This window comes from Aspergillus japonicus (genome assembly GCF_003184785.1).
Source record: "Aspergillus japonicus CBS 114.51 unplaced genomic scaffold BO86scaffold_35, whole genome shotgun sequence".
Lineage (NCBI taxonomy): Eukaryota > Fungi > Ascomycota > Eurotiomycetes > Eurotiales > Aspergillaceae > Aspergillus > Aspergillus japonicus.
In genome coordinates, this window is record NW_020291672.1 from 157525 (window position 1) to 173972 (window position 16448).

Here is a 16448-nt window from a genome sequence, read left to right on the forward strand (position 1 = left end):
CTCCGCATGATAAATCTTGCACGCTGAAAAGAGATGCTCCCATAGATATCCCGTACCGACCCCACAGACCACTGCTAAATGCTTGAATTGACTGTTGCAGTGGTATCAATCTTGAAGATCGATCCCGTTGGCAGGCCCAGCATTTCGCCCGGAACACTTCCGACGCCTGACCCATAGTTGACCCCATCGTGAAAAAGTCGCATGACTATGTTTCTAGTCCTGACTGATGGCCCCGTAAAGGTAACAACGATCTGGTGAAGGAAGACGCGTGGTAGTCAACGTGTCTAGAAGCTGGAAACTCCGACCACGGTTCCAAACCTGTATTCACAGGCACTAACTAAAGTTATCGGACTTTATGAGCAAGCAACCTAGCACAAAGCTTACTATGCCTTAGTGTACTTACTGTAACACCTTGACCCAGACAGACCTGTGGATTGAGATATAATCCAATGTCGGTTGTGCGATCCTTTAGCGACAGTAAGTCGATGGGCCTTTGCTGAGCTCATACGAAGACATCTTAAACCAAACTTTAAGAATTGGATGCCCAGTCAGAGCAGTGAGACTTGGGATATGCAGAGTCTGGTCAGGGAATTCCGTTCGACACTTCATCATGTTCGAACTGTGAATTGATCTCTAAGCTTCCTGTGGCTGCGTACGCCTTGAAACAAGACAGCTCCCTGTGTCACATACGGAATCTCAGCGCATTATATGAAAAGGGACTAGCTTAGGCAGCAAGCTCATAAAGGTGATCCGTGCTTTCTGACTAGCTATTATTTTTGTCGGCTAACATAACCTCAGAATGGGGATATGTCTTAGCACGGGCAACTACTCAGACAGAATGTCTTAGACCGCACAATTTGAGGCTGGTTCACCGCTGACCACTCTTGTGTCTGTGGTGAAGTGTCTCTTTTCCAGTTAAACTGCTACACCCTCATCTCTCAGCTCTTTAGACCAGAGCCAAGTCAGTACGGCTAGCTGTCTTCACGAGAAGAGACAATGATGATACACTAAGTGATATTTGACGTAAGGAAGAGGATGGCACTCAATGAGACAGTAAGTAGTGCTAATCTCTATTTCCTCATCAGTCTGCGGGGTGATACTTAGCCAATTCTTGGAAATGATATTCCGGGCACTATATTACTCGTGCCATGCTCTCTGCCGCCTCGAAAGACCAACGTTGCTGATCATGGATCAGTAATCTTTGTTCCTAACTGAGAGACGAGAATGCCTGCATTGTCCAGGTCAAAGTAATCCTCAGTCACGGTAATTGGGACAGGATATGAATACATCGTACCGGTGAATGTACACCCTCAGCGTTGCAGCAACCTGCCGTCCCGCGCTGTTCCACGCCACAGCGCTCCATGCTAGGCTCCTATGAAACTGAGACATCGACGATGCAATGTAACCTCAACCTTGTGACAGGAAACTGCGCCGGTGCTCTTCAAATCGAGATGAACTCCCGTGGCTGGCTGGTACCATAGCCGGCCATGGACAGGGCTGGATGTGCTCGGAGTCTCGAGAAATCAATACAGTTGGTTGCCATCTGGTGGAGTAGTAGAGCATTGTTGGCGCCTGAAGTTAGGAGGCAGCAAATCCCCCGCTTGTCGTTCTTTTGGGTGTAACGGTCGTTCAATGCCTGTCACCGTCGGATGCCTAGGGAATCTCATGACTCCACAATGAGATTCTACTCTGGAGCAGGCTCCTTTAGTGTCTTCTCGTATTCATCAGCGTAGTCAGGGAGACACTAGCCAGAATAGTAGCTAAAACTGGCAAAGTCGGAGGTGCTGCTGCATCGCTAGGTGAGACAGCTCTTATGGTTTGCATTTGATAACAAAAGGCTCAAGGCATCGATTTCAAATGTATTTGTGCCCTAGACATGGAGTTAAGCAGCCGAAGGGAGTCAAACGCGCGCATCTTATCTGAGCGCCTTGATAGTTTTTCAGGTACTTCTGCTGCTGTGTGCCATTTGAGCATGGTCTTGACTGGCAAGCGAGGAGCACTATCCGTCAAGCAAAACACCACTGCAGGTAGTCTTCTATCTGATCTCATACCGCGACTCCTGTTTGAGTATTGTAGGCCAGTCGCCCCCGGAGCTGTATGCTACTGCAACAACATTCGGTTGCGCACTTGCTATAAGCCTGCTGAGTGTGACACGGTGCAACATACTCATGCTCAGAGGTGTATTATGGCTTATTGATAAGCCTTGTGAGGTGATGCTGTATATGCTTCTTATGTCTTGAATTTACCATAACCGAATCCATTGACATAACGCTAGTGAGCCCTGCGTTTAGAAAGTCTTTAGGAACCTGCACAATCGATATACCATTCTATCCTACGAGTATGAACATCGAACCTCGACGGCTCCTATATAACCGGCATTTGCCTTCCTCTCCAGTCCTGTGGTTCTACTTCGCCTGCCGCCCCTTCTCAGCATTTGCCAGAATCTCCGCCTTCCACCGCGGATCCTCCGACTCCTTCACCGGCGCCCAACCTAGTTGAATCTTCCAACCCAAACAATCAGCACTCTTGCACACCTCAATCCAATCACGACGGCAGTACAAAAACGCACCTGCATAACCTTCTGATCCCAATCCTTCGTGAAGCTCTTGACCTTCCCGTCGCTGATCTCAAAGATGGCCGCCGCGCTCCACTGCGCCCGCTTGGGGGGATCGGACCTCTCAATTCCCTTGTACGGCGCCCCCGCATGCGACCCCTCGGCGGTGTACCGCAGCAGGACGTGGCCGTCCTTGGCCCAGGCTTGGTCGTACCGCACAATGTGCAGGTCGTTGACCGACTTCATGACGGTGGCGTGCGAGTCGGCGTAGTCCATCGGGGTGGAACAGCCCGGGAAGGTGGAGGGGCTCCAGAACCAGCTGTCTGGGTGGCAGAGGTGGCGGACGGACTCGGCGCCGTGGTTCTCGGTCGGGGAGTAGGCGATGGTCATGTATTGTTTTGCGGTGGTGATGTTGCGCTGGAGTGTGGGTGGTGGGTGGATGTGGTTAGTCGGGTGCCTTGAGGTGTGCTGCTTGTGAGGATCGGGGTGCATGGGCGGGACTGTACAGTACCTCTTCTTCTGGGGTTTGCGAGGCGGAGATTATGGTTGGCGGTGCTTGGGCGCTTGGAGACATGATGGTTCAATGTCTTGAATGTACTTTGATTGTTGTGAGGTTCGGCAGGGACGAGTCAGGAGATGTCAGGGTTTATCCGCATTGATAGAAGGGGAAGTGTGTGTTTACATGGAGCGTTGTGGCTCTCAGCTGTCTCGGTAGGTGGGAGGTCCCGGAGTCATTATGACGTGCATGATGGTATCTCAACGACAGGTTTGTTGAATCACAATGCTCTTATTCGAGCCAATGATGGCGTATTGATATCACGCTCTGTGCTATCTTGGCCGTTTCGGTATCCGGTTCTTGTAGCTTGCCCACTTGACTGTGGAGTCGAGGAGTACCTGGCCCTCGTGCCGAGTTGAGCATGTTGATGTTAGTCCCAATAATGCTGCAGACTATGATCCAAAATACCTTTCTTATCGACCTCTATTATAGTAAAATTAAGAGTCATACCCCACTGACTCAGTCGTTAGCTGTCAAACGGCGTGGAGGATGGAAAATGTGGGGGCTTTGCCAGGCAGCCTCGCGGCATGAACCTACCCAACATCTTTATCATGCATCTTTGACGCAATTCCGCATGGAAATCTTGGAATCAGCATTAGAGTTTAGTTGATAATGGCTGCCTCCGGCTTCAGAATCTGCCTACTGTATCTTTCAGTTGTTCATGCTTCTATTGTGTTTTGTATGTGTATTGTCGAAACAGGCCTACGCACACTAAACCACTTTCAGTAGTGCGGGGTCAATAGTCCCTGAAAGCCCAAACAAACAACACAACTCCGAGCTGAGTTTCCAATCGACTACTAGGAATGTGTATATAGTCGTAGTCTCGCTAGTGCTGGGGTAACGTATTCCTGCTTGCTAGAAGATGCATGCGCAACTTTACTCCGAGATGAGCTTCGATGAGAGAGGAGCCGCACCACGCACCGCACCATAAATCACTTGCATGTATCCAGCAAGTTCTTCTCTGACTTTGGACTTCTCCTACGGATCATGTGGTTATTTCTATGCCGGCTCTGGGATTGCTTTCAGCGTATCAAAAGTCTCCATGCGCATACACTCAGCAAGCCAAGGGACAAATAAGATTCCAGCATTAGGGCACGGGTGATATGGCACAGAGACAAGCCTTGCGCCCGGCCAGGCTGCCAGCGAAGAAGGAATATCGAGGCTAGCAGGGACATGGCAAACGCTCCACGTCTTCATTAGCCCCTTTTTCGTAAGCAAACCTCTTTCTGATATACAGCTCATCTGGACTATGGTCAAGACAATGAGAAGCCACCGGATGCCCGAACAAATGGCCGCTACTTCCTCCCTGGCTTGGCAGAGGTAGCTATGCCCGGTTGATCATTTACGCCTGCGGCCTCTTGTGGCTGTTGCACCCAAAAGAAATATGGGAAATCGGAAATGAGATTCCCCGTAGGAGCAGAACGCATGATCGGAGATGATGCAGGGAGTCATACCATCTCCGATGACCCCTCCATGCATTACGTTAGTGCAGATCATCGGCGGTAATACTAATACCGGTGAGCGCAAGCATGCTCCTGCCCCGCAACTTCCTTCCTCCAGCAACAAACATCCCACCATCACCATCACCACAACAACAACAACAGATCCAGCAACTGTTACGCAAACCATGGCCCCTCGAAAAGCTCTCTTCGTCATTGACATCCAGAAAGAGCTGGCCGTCGATCCCACCACCCGAGTCCCGCATGCGGACCGAGTCATCGCCTCCGCCGAGGGAACCCTCAACGCCGTCCGCTCGGTCATCGATTCCTCCCGTGAGAAGAACCAACCATCCCCATGGGCGATCTACTTCATTCAGCACGAGGAGACCTCTGCGAGTGGGACACTGCTGAGAGGCAGTGAGCCCTGGGAATTGGTCTTGACCCCGCGGGTAGATGTCGAGGAGGAACTCGTGGTCGCGAAGAAGACTGGTCAGGATCTGATGACTCGCGGAGCTTGATGGCACTGATGCTGACATCCGGATACAAATTCCAGGCAACACGTTCGAGTCGAATCCGACCCTCTCGACGCGCCTCCGCAATGCCGACATCAACGAGATAGTGGCCGTGGGTCTGCAAAGTGAGAAGTGCGTCGAAGCGACCTGCAAGGGGGCGTTGGCGGCGGGGTTCCGCGTGACTCTCCTTGCTGGTGCGCACTCGACGTACGAATCGGACGGGAAGACTGCGACAGAGCTCGAGCGCGAGGTGGAGCGGCGTCTGTCGACTCGTGGGGCTCGTGTCTTGCGGTGGGAAGAGGCGGCTTCGCAGTGGGTTCAGTAGCAGCGTAAATAGATTGTCTGTGAGCCTGGATTATTTTGGCATCGTTTTCCAACATTCTCTTCTAGTTGAAGTATTAACCTAGCATCTGCTCTAATCAAATGAAAGTGACACAAGTCAGGCGCAAGGGACAATCGAGACTGAAGCTGCCGATCTTAGGTGAGAATGCACAAAGGAGTTCCCGGGGAGTATATTGTGATGATAAATTGGATCATGGTGAGAACAGAGACGGAAGCAGGGGAGATCCGAAGCAAGAAATCCAAGGAAGACGCAGACATGTGCTCTGCTGCACACTAGCTTTGCTCTCTCTCACAACCACGACGAAGGTAGAAGATTGATTGCAGGCAGTCAAAATTCTCTAAGTATTCACCATTTGACTTTTATGCATTTGACTTGATGAATCAGCCGCATAATCGTTGACGTCATCAAAGGTATGACTTCGACGCCTTACTCAATAGAGAAGGTTCTCCGGTGGCAGACTTGCCGAAAACGAATTCTCGACGCCGCAACTTGACGCTGCAAAGCAACCAGCTGATTCCCATTCCACACCTCCATTACGCACCACGAGAACTATACCCAAGATAGGCAAGCTGCACATAGCGCCGGCATATCATAGTGGATAGCTGCGTGTCACTGGATGCAGGGCTCTAACAGTAAAGTTCCGAGCGCGTGTCAGCGTTGTCGACGCCAGAAGCTCAAGGTACACCCCCCCCCCCCCCGGTCGGAAAACCCCGTCTCCTGTCCATTGTGTTGATGAGCTTCGAAGTGTGATGTTCAGCGACCATGTACTCTTTGCCTTAGAGCTGGGGCTCATTGCACACCAGGGCCGACTAGTCGCTGGAGGCCTTATCAGCCTGTAACTGCCCATCCAGCCCTCGAACGCCTCCCCGTGCAGCAACACTCTCGCCAGGAAGTCAACCCAGTTACTGCTCAAAAGACAGATGACGTCTCGGAAGCTGAAAGAGTATCCGCGACAGATGATTGCTGGCAATCAAGCTCGATGCTATCTCTAGTAGATGGGGTAAGTTTCTGTCTGATATGGAAACCAGAGCCAAGGCTCAAGTATCCAGGCATTTCGATTGCACAACACCCACGCGCCACCAGATCGCACAACAACTGCTATCCCAGGAGGCCATGTACAACAGCCTAGCCCGTCAGCTCCCAGCACTAAAGAGGGCCCATCTCATTCACAAAGCAAGGAATCTCTTCTGTCCACGCGACAATACGTCCACAACGGGTGGTCTTTGCCTGCCACCGAGCTTGTCTCATTAATGCCCCCATTTGAAGCTGCTAGTTTGCTCGTCGACACGTACTTCGACCGCGCCCACTGGTTCATGTTGATCTTCCAGCAAGATGACTTCCGGCAGCGATGGCCGAAGCTGTATCCACAACACTCAGGCCGACCAGGAGATTTTACCAATACCGCGTTCTTGTCCACCTTTCTTGTGGTCATCGCAATAGGGATCCATTACGTGGGCCCACATCGGCAATCACTACTCGCCAGACACGGCGTCGATTCAAGTCTGAAGGATCGTATCCTAGCCTGTGTAAGGGCCAAACTCTTGGATGTGATGTCACTCGGTTCGCTGGAAGCAGCGCAGACCTGCGTGCTGCTAGGAACTTACTACTTATACCATGGTTGTCCTCGCCTGGCATGGCCTGTGTGCGGCTGCGGACTCCGCATTGCACAGGCCTTGCGCCTGCACCGCCGATTACGGCCTTCGGATTCCCCTGATTTCCGCCAGCAGTATGAAACACGGAAGCGGTGTTGGTGGGCTATCTATGAGATTGAGACTTTTTCTGCCGTGGTATACGGCTATCCTCACAGTATCTGGAATGCTGATTGCGATGTGGAGCCCTTGGACCCGTCAGCCAAGCTGCAGGCCATGCAAAGTCCGAGAACACCCAGCGAACTCCGGGCGCGCAAAACGACCTTGCTGTCCTACAAATGCCTCATGTCTGAGCTTTCAGTAGTAACAAAAGAAGCACTGGGCGAGTTGTATCGCACCAAGACCTTTCCAGGAGAACAAGGAAAGCCGTCTCGCCCACGAAGAGACTTACAGGATACCCTGAAAGCAGTGGCTAAGTACGACAGCCACTTACAGCAGTGGCAGGCCAAGCTTCCCCTCGAACTTCAATGGGAGCGAATCTCCGACCAGGCAAATTACTTGACCCCAGAGGAAATCGATTGCGATATTGGGGCGACGGGGCCACGCTTCGAGAGCCACATATACCAGCTCCAGGCCATGGCTCTGATGCTGGCGTACGAGAATGCCATGATTCTGACACACAGGCCTCTTCTGTCTTACAAGCTGCGGAGCAGCACGGAGCCTGAGGCTCTCCCTGCCAGCTCGGACCGAGCTGATCAGCCAAGGCCTAACCCCTTCGTCTCGTCGATAGAGGCCTGTCGCACTGCAGCGCTGAGGATGGCCTCTATCCACTCAAGCCCAGTTCTCAAGCTTGTCGCTGAGACCTACGCCGTGACCTTCGTCAGTATACATACTTTTACCGCGGGAGTCACCTTGGGTATTCTGTGTAGCATGGATCCCTTGAATCAGCAGTCCAGTGCTTCCAAGCTAGCCCTGCAGAATGTGATGGAGATCCAGGAGACGCTAAAATCGCGCTCGGTTGTGGCGGAGCAAGGACTAGACATCCTCCAGCGACTGACCAGGCTTGTAATGCAGAGGGAGCTGGACGTGCTGCTGGGTAAGGCTAAACGCACGACTCCACAATCGAACAGTCCTCGTAGGCCATCTAGTCAAGGTCTGTCAGACGAGCTGCAAGTGCTCTCCGGGGACGTGGCATCTCAAGTCCCTACTTCCGGGGGCCTAGTGACCCTTAACCGGGGTGCGTCCAGCGCCCTACCCGGCCCAGATGACATTTTCTACATCAACGATCCTGCGATGACGGATGCACTGCTCGACTTCGACCAAGGTTGTATTTCTCATTCCCATATCATTTCCTAATCTAACACATGATTCAGCATTGCTATCCTATGCCCCTCAACCTTTGGGAGAACATGAAGAGACGGCAGAGAATCCGATTCTGTGGCCGCCAACCCTGGACGGCTTTCCGATCCTTGAACAGACCTGGCTATGGGATCTCGACAACGACCCTTTCTTCAACGCTGACCTCGAAAATTGACCGTGAATTGCTTTCGGCTAGACTCGGAATACATGCATTCTTAAGTCTTGAGGCATCAGCACCGAACCTAATAGCCCCCTGTGGTTCCCTCCTCCGCCATCGGCTTGAACGTCACCTCCACAGGCTCATTCCCTATGCCACGCTTCCTAGCCTCCTCCAGAATCGCGACCGTCGCTGTGGCCCCAATCCGCGTCACGCCCAAGCTCATCACATGCAGCAGATCATCCAGCGTCCGCACGCCGCCGGCAGCCTTGATCTGCACCTTCTGGGCGGACTTCTCCCGCATCAACTTCAGATGCCCGACGGTCGCACCCTTGTAGTTATACGAGCCATCCCTCTGCTTGACGAACCCATACCCGGTTGACGTCTTGACAAACGCCACTTCCAGCTGCGAGCAGATCTCACACAGCCGGGCAATGTGCTCGGGCTGCAGGTAGTCGTTCTCGAAGATGACCTTGAGGGCGGCCCCGTTCGCGACGACCGCGGCATTAATCCGGCGGATTTCGTCCGTGACATACGCCCAGTCGCCGCCGAGGACCTTGCCGACGTTGACGACCATGTCGATCTCGGCGCCGCCCGCCTGGGCCGCGGCGGTGGCCTCGAGGACTTTGATCTCGGTGGTGCTGTTGCCGTGCGGGAACCCGATGACCGGGCAGATGAGGACGTCCGACCCGGCGAGCGCCTGTTTGGCGAGCGGGATGGCGTAGGGCTTGACGCAGGCGGTGGCGACGTGGTGGTCGCGGGCAATCTGCAGGCCGGCGCGGATGTCGGCGTCGGTCATGGTCGGGTGCAGGAGGGAGTGGTCGATCATTTTGGCCAGCCGGGGCAGGGTGACGGTGATTGTATTGGGCATGTTGACCGTTGTGGAGGTAGTTTCTTTTGAGTGAGAAGAGTAAGAACTAGGTTTGAAGTGACGGAGTTGTGATGGGATTTGTTTGGGTGTTTTATATCCATGCTGCAGGTATAAGGTCAGAGCGTCTTCCGGTGGAGGACCTTCCGTATTCGGTAATTCCTTCCACCGGTGCAGTTCTCAGGTCGTCTGCTGTTGACTTGGTCAAGAGTGGAAGATATCGATCTTTCCTAGACTATACGGTTATACTCTAACGGTTATAAACCAGTACGGTATGCAGTACCTATCCTTTTCAGTTGCAAAACATACCATACGGAGGGGAAGCACACTTGCAGACTGGCTGAATAGCAGGCCGGAAAACCCCAATCGAAGCGCCAAATGCCTTGCCCCACGGGGAGGGCGATTAGGGCTCGGCACACGCTCCGCTGGCACTGCCGATCAGCCAAGGATGGATATTATATAGAGTGTTATCAAAGTGAATCTGCTGTCCAGTATCAGTCTACACTACCTGACCAATTGCCAATCGGCGGTCTGTCTGCCCATCTCGATCTCAACCATACAGTAAGAGCCAAACCTCGCCAGACGAATAATCACCCCCAAGCCGACCAAATCCGAATATGGTCGTCTCAACGTCCCAATGCGGAGCACCGCCCACGACGTCCTTTGTAAGCATTCCAAATCGCCGATTGAACACCAGTGCCTGGGGACGGACAAAGGCCTGGACCACAGGCCCGGATTTCCCGCACGATAGGAAAGAAGGGGGCGTAGCCTGTACCCATGGTCATCCACGGCCATGACATCACGACTACTGGCCAAGCTCAATCAGCCTATTGTCCCACGTTTTGCGCCAGGCGGAAGTATCACCCCCGGAGGTATTGAACTGCAGCACAACAAAATCAGGCCTCATGCCACCCAAAGCATCCCTGCTTGTTTACCTCTTTCCTCATCCCTGCAAGACACACTTCCGCGCGACAAACCAACATGCGACTATGTCGACCGAACACATAATCCGGCGACGGTCCAATGACCACGAAAAACCCAAACCCGCGGAGGAGTCCGACGGCCTGTACGAGGCGTACGAGATCGAGCTCCAGAACTCGGCGGGCGGCACCATCCGCTTCGGGGATCTGATCGCCGGCAAGGGGTCGAATATTACGACGCTGGTGATTTTCAGTGCGTTTGCTGCCCTTCTCCTGCCCCTGGTCTTAGCATATACGGTACATATAACGACCACGGCTAGCACTCTCAACCCTATCCCCCGTCTCTCCCCATCACTAATGTCGATCCGACGGAACAGTCAGACACTTCTTCTGCATCTACGACCAATCCTACGTCCGCACCGTCTCCCACCACCTCAGCGACAGCATCCTCGCCAGCCTCCCCGAGAACGCCGACACCGGCCCCTGCCAGGTCATCATCATCGGCTGCGGCGACCCCGCCCGCATCGTCCCCTACGTCGCCGAGACCGCCGCCCGCTTTCCGGTCTACACCGACCCCACCGGCCGCATCTACTCGGAGCTCCGCATGAAGCGCACCGTCCACGGCATCACGCGCCCGCCCGTCTACACCGAGGTCTCGTTCGTGAGGGCGCTGGGCCGCACCCTCAAGCAGATGTTCTCGGCGGGTGGGTGGCTTCGGGCGTTCCGGGGCGGGCCGTGGAATTTGAATGGTGGGGAGTGGGTGTTTCGGGGTGGGCGGTGCGTGTATGTGCATCGCATGGAGAATGTGGGCGATCATTTGACGGCCGGGCAGTTGTTAGAGGTTTTGGGGGAGGGGAAGCAGGGGGAGGATCTGCATCATGATGGGGAGGTCGGGGGGAAGGGGTGATGTGTGGTGTGATGATGGTGGGTGGGGATAGTGGTATTGTTGGATGGAGTTGTTTGGGCTGTATCGTTGGGCTCTACATTTGGTGTTGGTTTGGCTGGGTGGGAAGCTTATATACCCCTTACTATGATATGTCTTAACTCTTGCTGCACTGCATTACTAGTCTGTTAGACTACACGTTTAGAACATGTGGTCTTAAGTCTTTGTATTGGCGTTGACCTACACTCACGCTTCCGTACGACCCCTCAGGAAATCATGACATCGTTCGAGATAAAGTATCCATGCTTAGATCAAAGACGACCACCACCCGCTAAGACCGGCAGAGAGAAGAGGTTCTGATGAGAGCTAAATGTTAGAGGCGAAGGGGCACTGGATACAGCGGTCATACTTTACCTCAACCTCGGGCAGCATCCCCTCTATCTCTCCACAGCAACAACCGATTTGATGATAAGCGGTAGGCGGCTGACAATCCGCTGCCACACTTCTTGCTGATAATCCTGCCGCCCGGTATCCTCATTGAGGAGTGTGTTCCGAACCGACCAGATCTGATCTAGATCCGCATTGAAGCGACCCCCCAGATATGGTCCTTCTTTGAAGTGTCTGTATAGACCACCCCACGCCGTGGTTCTGTCCTGCTGGGTCTTAGCGCGCCGCAGCTGGTCGAGCGATTCGTCCACGAGACAGTCTACGGCATGCCACCGTCGAGACGTGTCGTGAACCGGGAGCCAAATGATGCGTTTTATCTCCTTCGGACACGCCACCTCCCACGTTCGATGCACGACGTCGATGTCGGGGAATCGCTGCAGCGGGTCCTCCGGACCGTTGCTCACAATGGAGACCTCCACACACTCGGGATGGAAACTGGACCACTTCCAACTCGGGCACACGTGCTCCGCACCCTTTTTGTGGAGTAGGCCGCAGGGGAAGGCGACGCGGGTGAGCGGGGTCGCATGCTTCACGATCAAGGGGTGGCCGGGACGGCGGTGCGCGGGCCACATGTGCGCCAGCTGCTGGTCGAATCCCGCCTTCAGCATCAGGTTGCGGATCCGCCGCGCGTTGGGGAGGAAATTGAACCATTGACGGTGCGGGATGTAGACGGTGTCACGGGCTGGGTCGAACGGCCGCACGACGGAGAAGCGACGCGTCTCCTTGTGGTAGCGGATCTGGAGGCGAGGCTGTTGCTTTTCCAGCCAGCGCAGCCCGACCCCTCGAGCCTCGTGGTTGATGAATAAGTGTGGCAGGTGGACTTCGTAGCAGTCTAACGGGCGCGGGTCGAACTCGATGTGCAGCATGTTTCTCTTCTCGCCCTCGGCGTTCGCTGTCTGGTCCCATTGCGCCTTCCAGCAGTCGTATCGCCAGATGTACAGCGGATCGACGACCGGATCGGGCAGCGCGGCCTCCCAGAACATCAGGCGGAGCTCGGGAGGGAGTCGCGAGAGAGGCGGGTTCGATGTCGAGTCTGGCATGGTTCTGGACTGGCGACGAAGGGGGCAGTGTGACAGCTGGGGTGAAGGTACTTGGCTGTGTAAAGATGACGGATAACAGATTATGGATGGAGGGAGGTAGAGGGAGATGGATAGATGGAGGTTGAGAGAGCTGAACAAAGTGGGGTGAAGCTGAATGAAGCTGAAGAAGAGGGAAGAAGATGGATGGAGCGAGGAAGATGAAGTTATGAAAGGGAAAAGAAGTCAGCCCAGTCAGGCTGCTGTTGCTTAATGAGATGGGAAGGAGTGCTGCAGTGAATGAAGAATGATGGCTTGAGTAACACATGACATGGTCTGTAAGAATGTCACCATAACATAGATGTATGTCTCATTCAACTATCCCGCATCACACAAACACTCAAAGCTACGCTGGAGACGCCGCTGGTGAGAGTGACTACGAACCTAATGTAAACCGGCGAGATAACTGAATTTATACATTCATGCTGGATAGCCTGACTCTATGGTGTGTCCATGCAAGAAGTATCCCAAGTCTATGCGAGTGACACGCGAAGATCAGCACACTTTCCACCAGCAACTGCAACCTCCAGTGTCCCATTGCCGCTGCTCTTCGTCTTTCCATCGACCGCGTACGAGACAACAGCAAATGGCAATTTAACGACGCCCGTCGTCGTCGTCGGCCCACAAACCTGCAGCTGCAGGCTCTTCTTGTCGGCACCACCCAACCGCCAGCTGGCCTGGATCGGCCCTCGAGGGGTGGGTACGCGACCTCGAGCCCACGAGACATTCACATCCAGAATTGCAGGCTGGAAAACCCACGTATCGAATCCAGGCGATGTTGACTGAACGCCAAGAACATACTCCGACAGGACATACGTCGGAGCGCCGCCCCAGGGATGCGCATGGGAGGTATACAAGTCCAGACCGGGCCGACCATCAGGATATAGATACTCCCACGAGGTTCCAGTATAGTACTCATCCTGGGTGACCATGGCGGCCCACAATTGGTCCAGCAGCACGCTGATAGCAGTGGTGCGCTCCGTCGATGCATTCGCGCTCTTGCGACTTGCTTGGAACAGCGCCTCGAGCAGGAAGCCTGACAGGAACGGCGCGAGGTTGGTGCTCGAGGAGTTTGCGACCGAGGTAGAACTCTTGTACCCGATCCCTAGGCGCAAAGATGCGAGCGCTGCAATCGCAGACTGGGTCTGAGTCGCGTTGGCGATGCCGGACAGAATCGCCCATGCGCTACCTGCAATGGCCTGTTCGTCCAACGTGCTGATGTCTACGCCGTATGTTCCCAGTGCTGGGTTCCAAAGATGCTGGTTGACAGCTTGTTTGATGGTTTGAGCAGACTGGCTCCACGAGCTAGCCGATTCGGTTGCATTCACAGCAGTTGCGAGGTCGGCCATTTCGCTCAGGGTGTGAGCGAGCAGAGCCGATGCCGCAGTCCCATTGCTCGATCCCAAGAAGAACGCCCCGATATTGTCAGTAACTGCAAGACCAGTCTGCTCGTCGATGAGCCGCAGGACCGCCTCAACTCCTTTTTCAATCTTCGACCAATATTTCTGGAGAAAAGCACGGTCGCCGGAATTCTTGTAGTACCCAGCCATCGCCTCCAACGTGAAGAACTGGTAGTCGAGCAGGCCAAAGGAGCTGTAAGTGTCAGTGTACTTGGCGGACTGGCCCATCTGCGGCGACATGCTGAAGAGCCCCTCGTACACCGACGAGTTGCCTGCCTGGCGGTCTATGAGGTACCCCAAAGTCCCCGAGATGAAGTCATTGCGATAGGTGCTGGCTTGGACGATCCGGTAGGTGTGGAAGAAGTCGCCCGACCAGACGAGTCGGTCGCGTTTCGCACCATCCAAGCAGACTGAGTGGGTGTTCGGCAGAACGCCATATTCTTCCAGCACTGCATCCGAGGTCATCGGGTTCTGGTACAGCAGGGTGCCGTTCTGAGCGTGCACTTCCACATCCTTGACCAATGCCACCTGGTCCTGGTATGGGCCAAAGCCCCACGTGCCCCCCGTCAAACTGCCTGACCCGCCGATTGTGCCAGCTGGAGTCTGTAGATCGGCCAGGGGCACGAAGACTTCAGTCTCATTGACCGTCACCCCGTAACCTGTGGCATTGATCAAGGTCGCGACGCGGTACCATTGGTCTTCTTGGACGGCAAATGGCAGCGTGTAGTAATTGACCTTTCCTGAGGTGAGAGACGTCTGATTGACCAGGTTCCATCCATAACCCACCGCCAAGGTATTGGGCGGCACGACCGTTCTGTTGACATTGACGAATGTTGACTCGGAAGGATATTCACTGGTAAGGACGAAGTAGGCGCCGTATCCGCCCACGCCGGCGGCCACTTTCCAGCCAGTCCCGCCGCGCACGATCTTCGTATCGAATGTCAGGGTGTAATTGTCGAAGGATGCTCCCTTGACCGACGGGGCAGGTTGCTGTCCTCGCAGATACACTCCGTCCTCGGTGACTTCCCACGTGGAAGGTGCTGCACCCGCTGCGATGCATGCCTGCTGCACCGTCCGCGCCCCCAGGGCCCAGATCTCGTTGTATAGCCTGTTCGACGATTCGAAAAATCCCGGAAGCCGGTCAGCGGGCGTCCGATCATTTTTAGACCTCAGTCCAACATCGCAGATTCGAATGCTGCCGTCGGTCAGCAGCTTCAGGCTCTGCCAACGCTGACCCCCCTGGATGAAAAACGACTCGACGCGCCCGGTGGACGTGACGTTGAAGGTCTCGACGCGGAAGGTGTTGGAGAGACCATTGGCAAAGTCAAATGGGCCGTCTGCAAATGGCTCGTCTAGCCCGGTATAGGGCTCGCTATACTTGGCCTCGATCTGAACAGGGGTGGAAAGCGATTCAACCTCCAAGTAGGGCAAGCCTGCAGCTTCGGTGCCATGATCTAAGCTGACCAATGGGGTTTGCGGGTCAAGGGTAAAGCAGGCGGATTGCGTGTCGCCTGTATAATTCCGGAAACTAGCATTGGTGCGATAGCGTGTAGGGCGTACAAGCGTCTCACTAACACTTACGGCAAGGTTAGCTCACGAACCTGGTGGCTCATTTTGCGCCATCAGCGTCTAGTATACCTGTGAGCATGGATCAGGGGCGTCAGCGCCAGACAGCCCCAGAGCACGGGTGCAATTGATGCAAGGGTTGATGGCATGGTATCCCTTCCGCCACTGAACCTTTTCTATGCATAAAATTGGGTTCAGAGAAGAGATTTCGGGCTTGAATTATAAGAAGCCCCTGTCGGGAGCTGTGGTGGACCTCAATTTGATACCGAGGCGCCGAGGCCGGGGCTGTTTTTGTGGGGAAACGCGGGGTATCCCACCCCGAATTTCGGTGCCTGCGGGTCAATTGCTCCCGATAGGGACGCAGTCAGGGTCATCCATGATATATATGAGCTTGGCAGTCTTGAGCAGAGACCTTCCTATGCAGAGAGGCAGCATGCCTATCAGCCTCGGATCGAGCGCCAGCGCAACGAGGAAAGTTGACTCGGTTTGAGCACGACGTTCGGGTGGCATGTGAGCAGTTTCTTGCCCGATAATCGCCTGCATTCGCAACATATCATATTCTTGGGTTCTATACAGAGTATGAAGTACTGCAAAGCAATATCCTTTTTGCCATATAACTTTGAAAGAGAGATTGATTCATGCTGAGATAGTTCCAGCATACCCGAAATGCTCCCGGTTTCAAGTGTTGGGAATGACACAAGAGGGACCAAGTATCCTTCAGCTTTTGCGTTTTCTTCTCAGTGTAGTAGGAGGTGAATACCAATCCTTCCGTGCTTCTC

The 16448-nt window shown here is 54.2% G+C and overlaps 7 protein-coding genes across 7 annotated transcripts; 3 read left to right on the top strand and 4 right to left on the bottom strand.

Moving 5' to 3' along the window:
• Positions 1-2405: 2405 nt before the first annotated feature.
• On the bottom strand, positions 2406-3197 carry BO86DRAFT_365053 (uncharacterized protein; the record flags this gene model as incomplete). Its single annotated transcript, XM_025670040.1, has 3 exons — positions 3066-3197; positions 2570-2971; positions 2406-2501 (listed from the first exon to the last, which is right to left on the bottom strand). Exons 1-3 carry the CDS (start codon positions 3126-3128, stop codon positions 2406-2408), a joined length of 561 nt encoding a protein of 186 aa, XP_025526281.1. The 5' UTR covers positions 3129-3197.
• A 1497-nt stretch (positions 3198-4694) lies between these two features.
• Positions 4695-5534, top strand: BO86DRAFT_390358 (Isochorismatase hydrolase). The gene is made up of 2 exons (XM_025672363.1): positions 4695-5038; positions 5103-5534. Exons 1-2 carry the CDS (start codon positions 4738-4740, stop codon positions 5384-5386), a joined length of 585 nt encoding a protein of 194 aa, XP_025526282.1. The 5' UTR covers positions 4695-4737; the 3' UTR covers positions 5387-5534.
• Positions 5535-6654: 1120 nt separating this feature from the next.
• BO86DRAFT_420108 (transcription factor domain-containing protein) lies at positions 6655-8527 on the top strand (the record flags this gene model as incomplete). The annotated part of the gene is made up of 2 exons (XM_025675181.1): positions 6655-8317; positions 8367-8527. The coding sequence occupies 2 exons, from the start codon at positions 6655-6657 to the stop codon at positions 8525-8527; spliced, it is 1824 nt and encodes a 607-aa protein (XP_025526283.1).
• On the bottom strand, positions 8473-9516 carry BO86DRAFT_128804 (2-deoxyribose-5-phosphate aldolase). Its single transcript, XM_025666085.1, has one exon. It carries the CDS (start codon positions 9378-9380, stop codon positions 8595-8597), a length of 786 nt encoding a protein of 261 aa, XP_025526284.1. The 5' UTR covers positions 9381-9516; the 3' UTR covers positions 8473-8594.
• An 850-nt stretch (positions 9517-10366) lies between these two features.
• Positions 10367-11204, top strand: BO86DRAFT_316312 (peroxiredoxin-like family protein; the record flags this gene model as incomplete). Its single annotated transcript, XM_025668123.1, has 2 exons — positions 10367-10550; positions 10675-11204. The coding sequence occupies 2 exons, from the start codon at positions 10367-10369 to the stop codon at positions 11202-11204; spliced, it is 714 nt and encodes a 237-aa protein (XP_025526285.1).
• Positions 11205-11617: 413 nt separating this feature from the next.
• Positions 11618-12667, bottom strand: BO86DRAFT_380516 (uncharacterized protein; the record flags this gene model as incomplete). The annotated part of the gene is made up of 1 exon (XM_025670723.1): positions 11618-12667. One exon carries the CDS (start codon positions 12665-12667, stop codon positions 11618-11620), a length of 1050 nt encoding a protein of 349 aa, XP_025526286.1.
• A 509-nt stretch (positions 12668-13176) lies between these two features.
• Positions 13177-15818, bottom strand: BO86DRAFT_433471 (putative alpha-L-rhamnosidase C; the record flags this gene model as incomplete). The annotated part of the gene is made up of 2 exons (XM_025675845.1): positions 13177-15673; positions 15742-15818. 2 exons carry the CDS (start codon positions 15816-15818, stop codon positions 13177-13179), a joined length of 2574 nt encoding a protein of 857 aa, XP_025526287.1.
• Between the last annotated feature and the right edge of the window lie 630 nt (positions 15819-16448).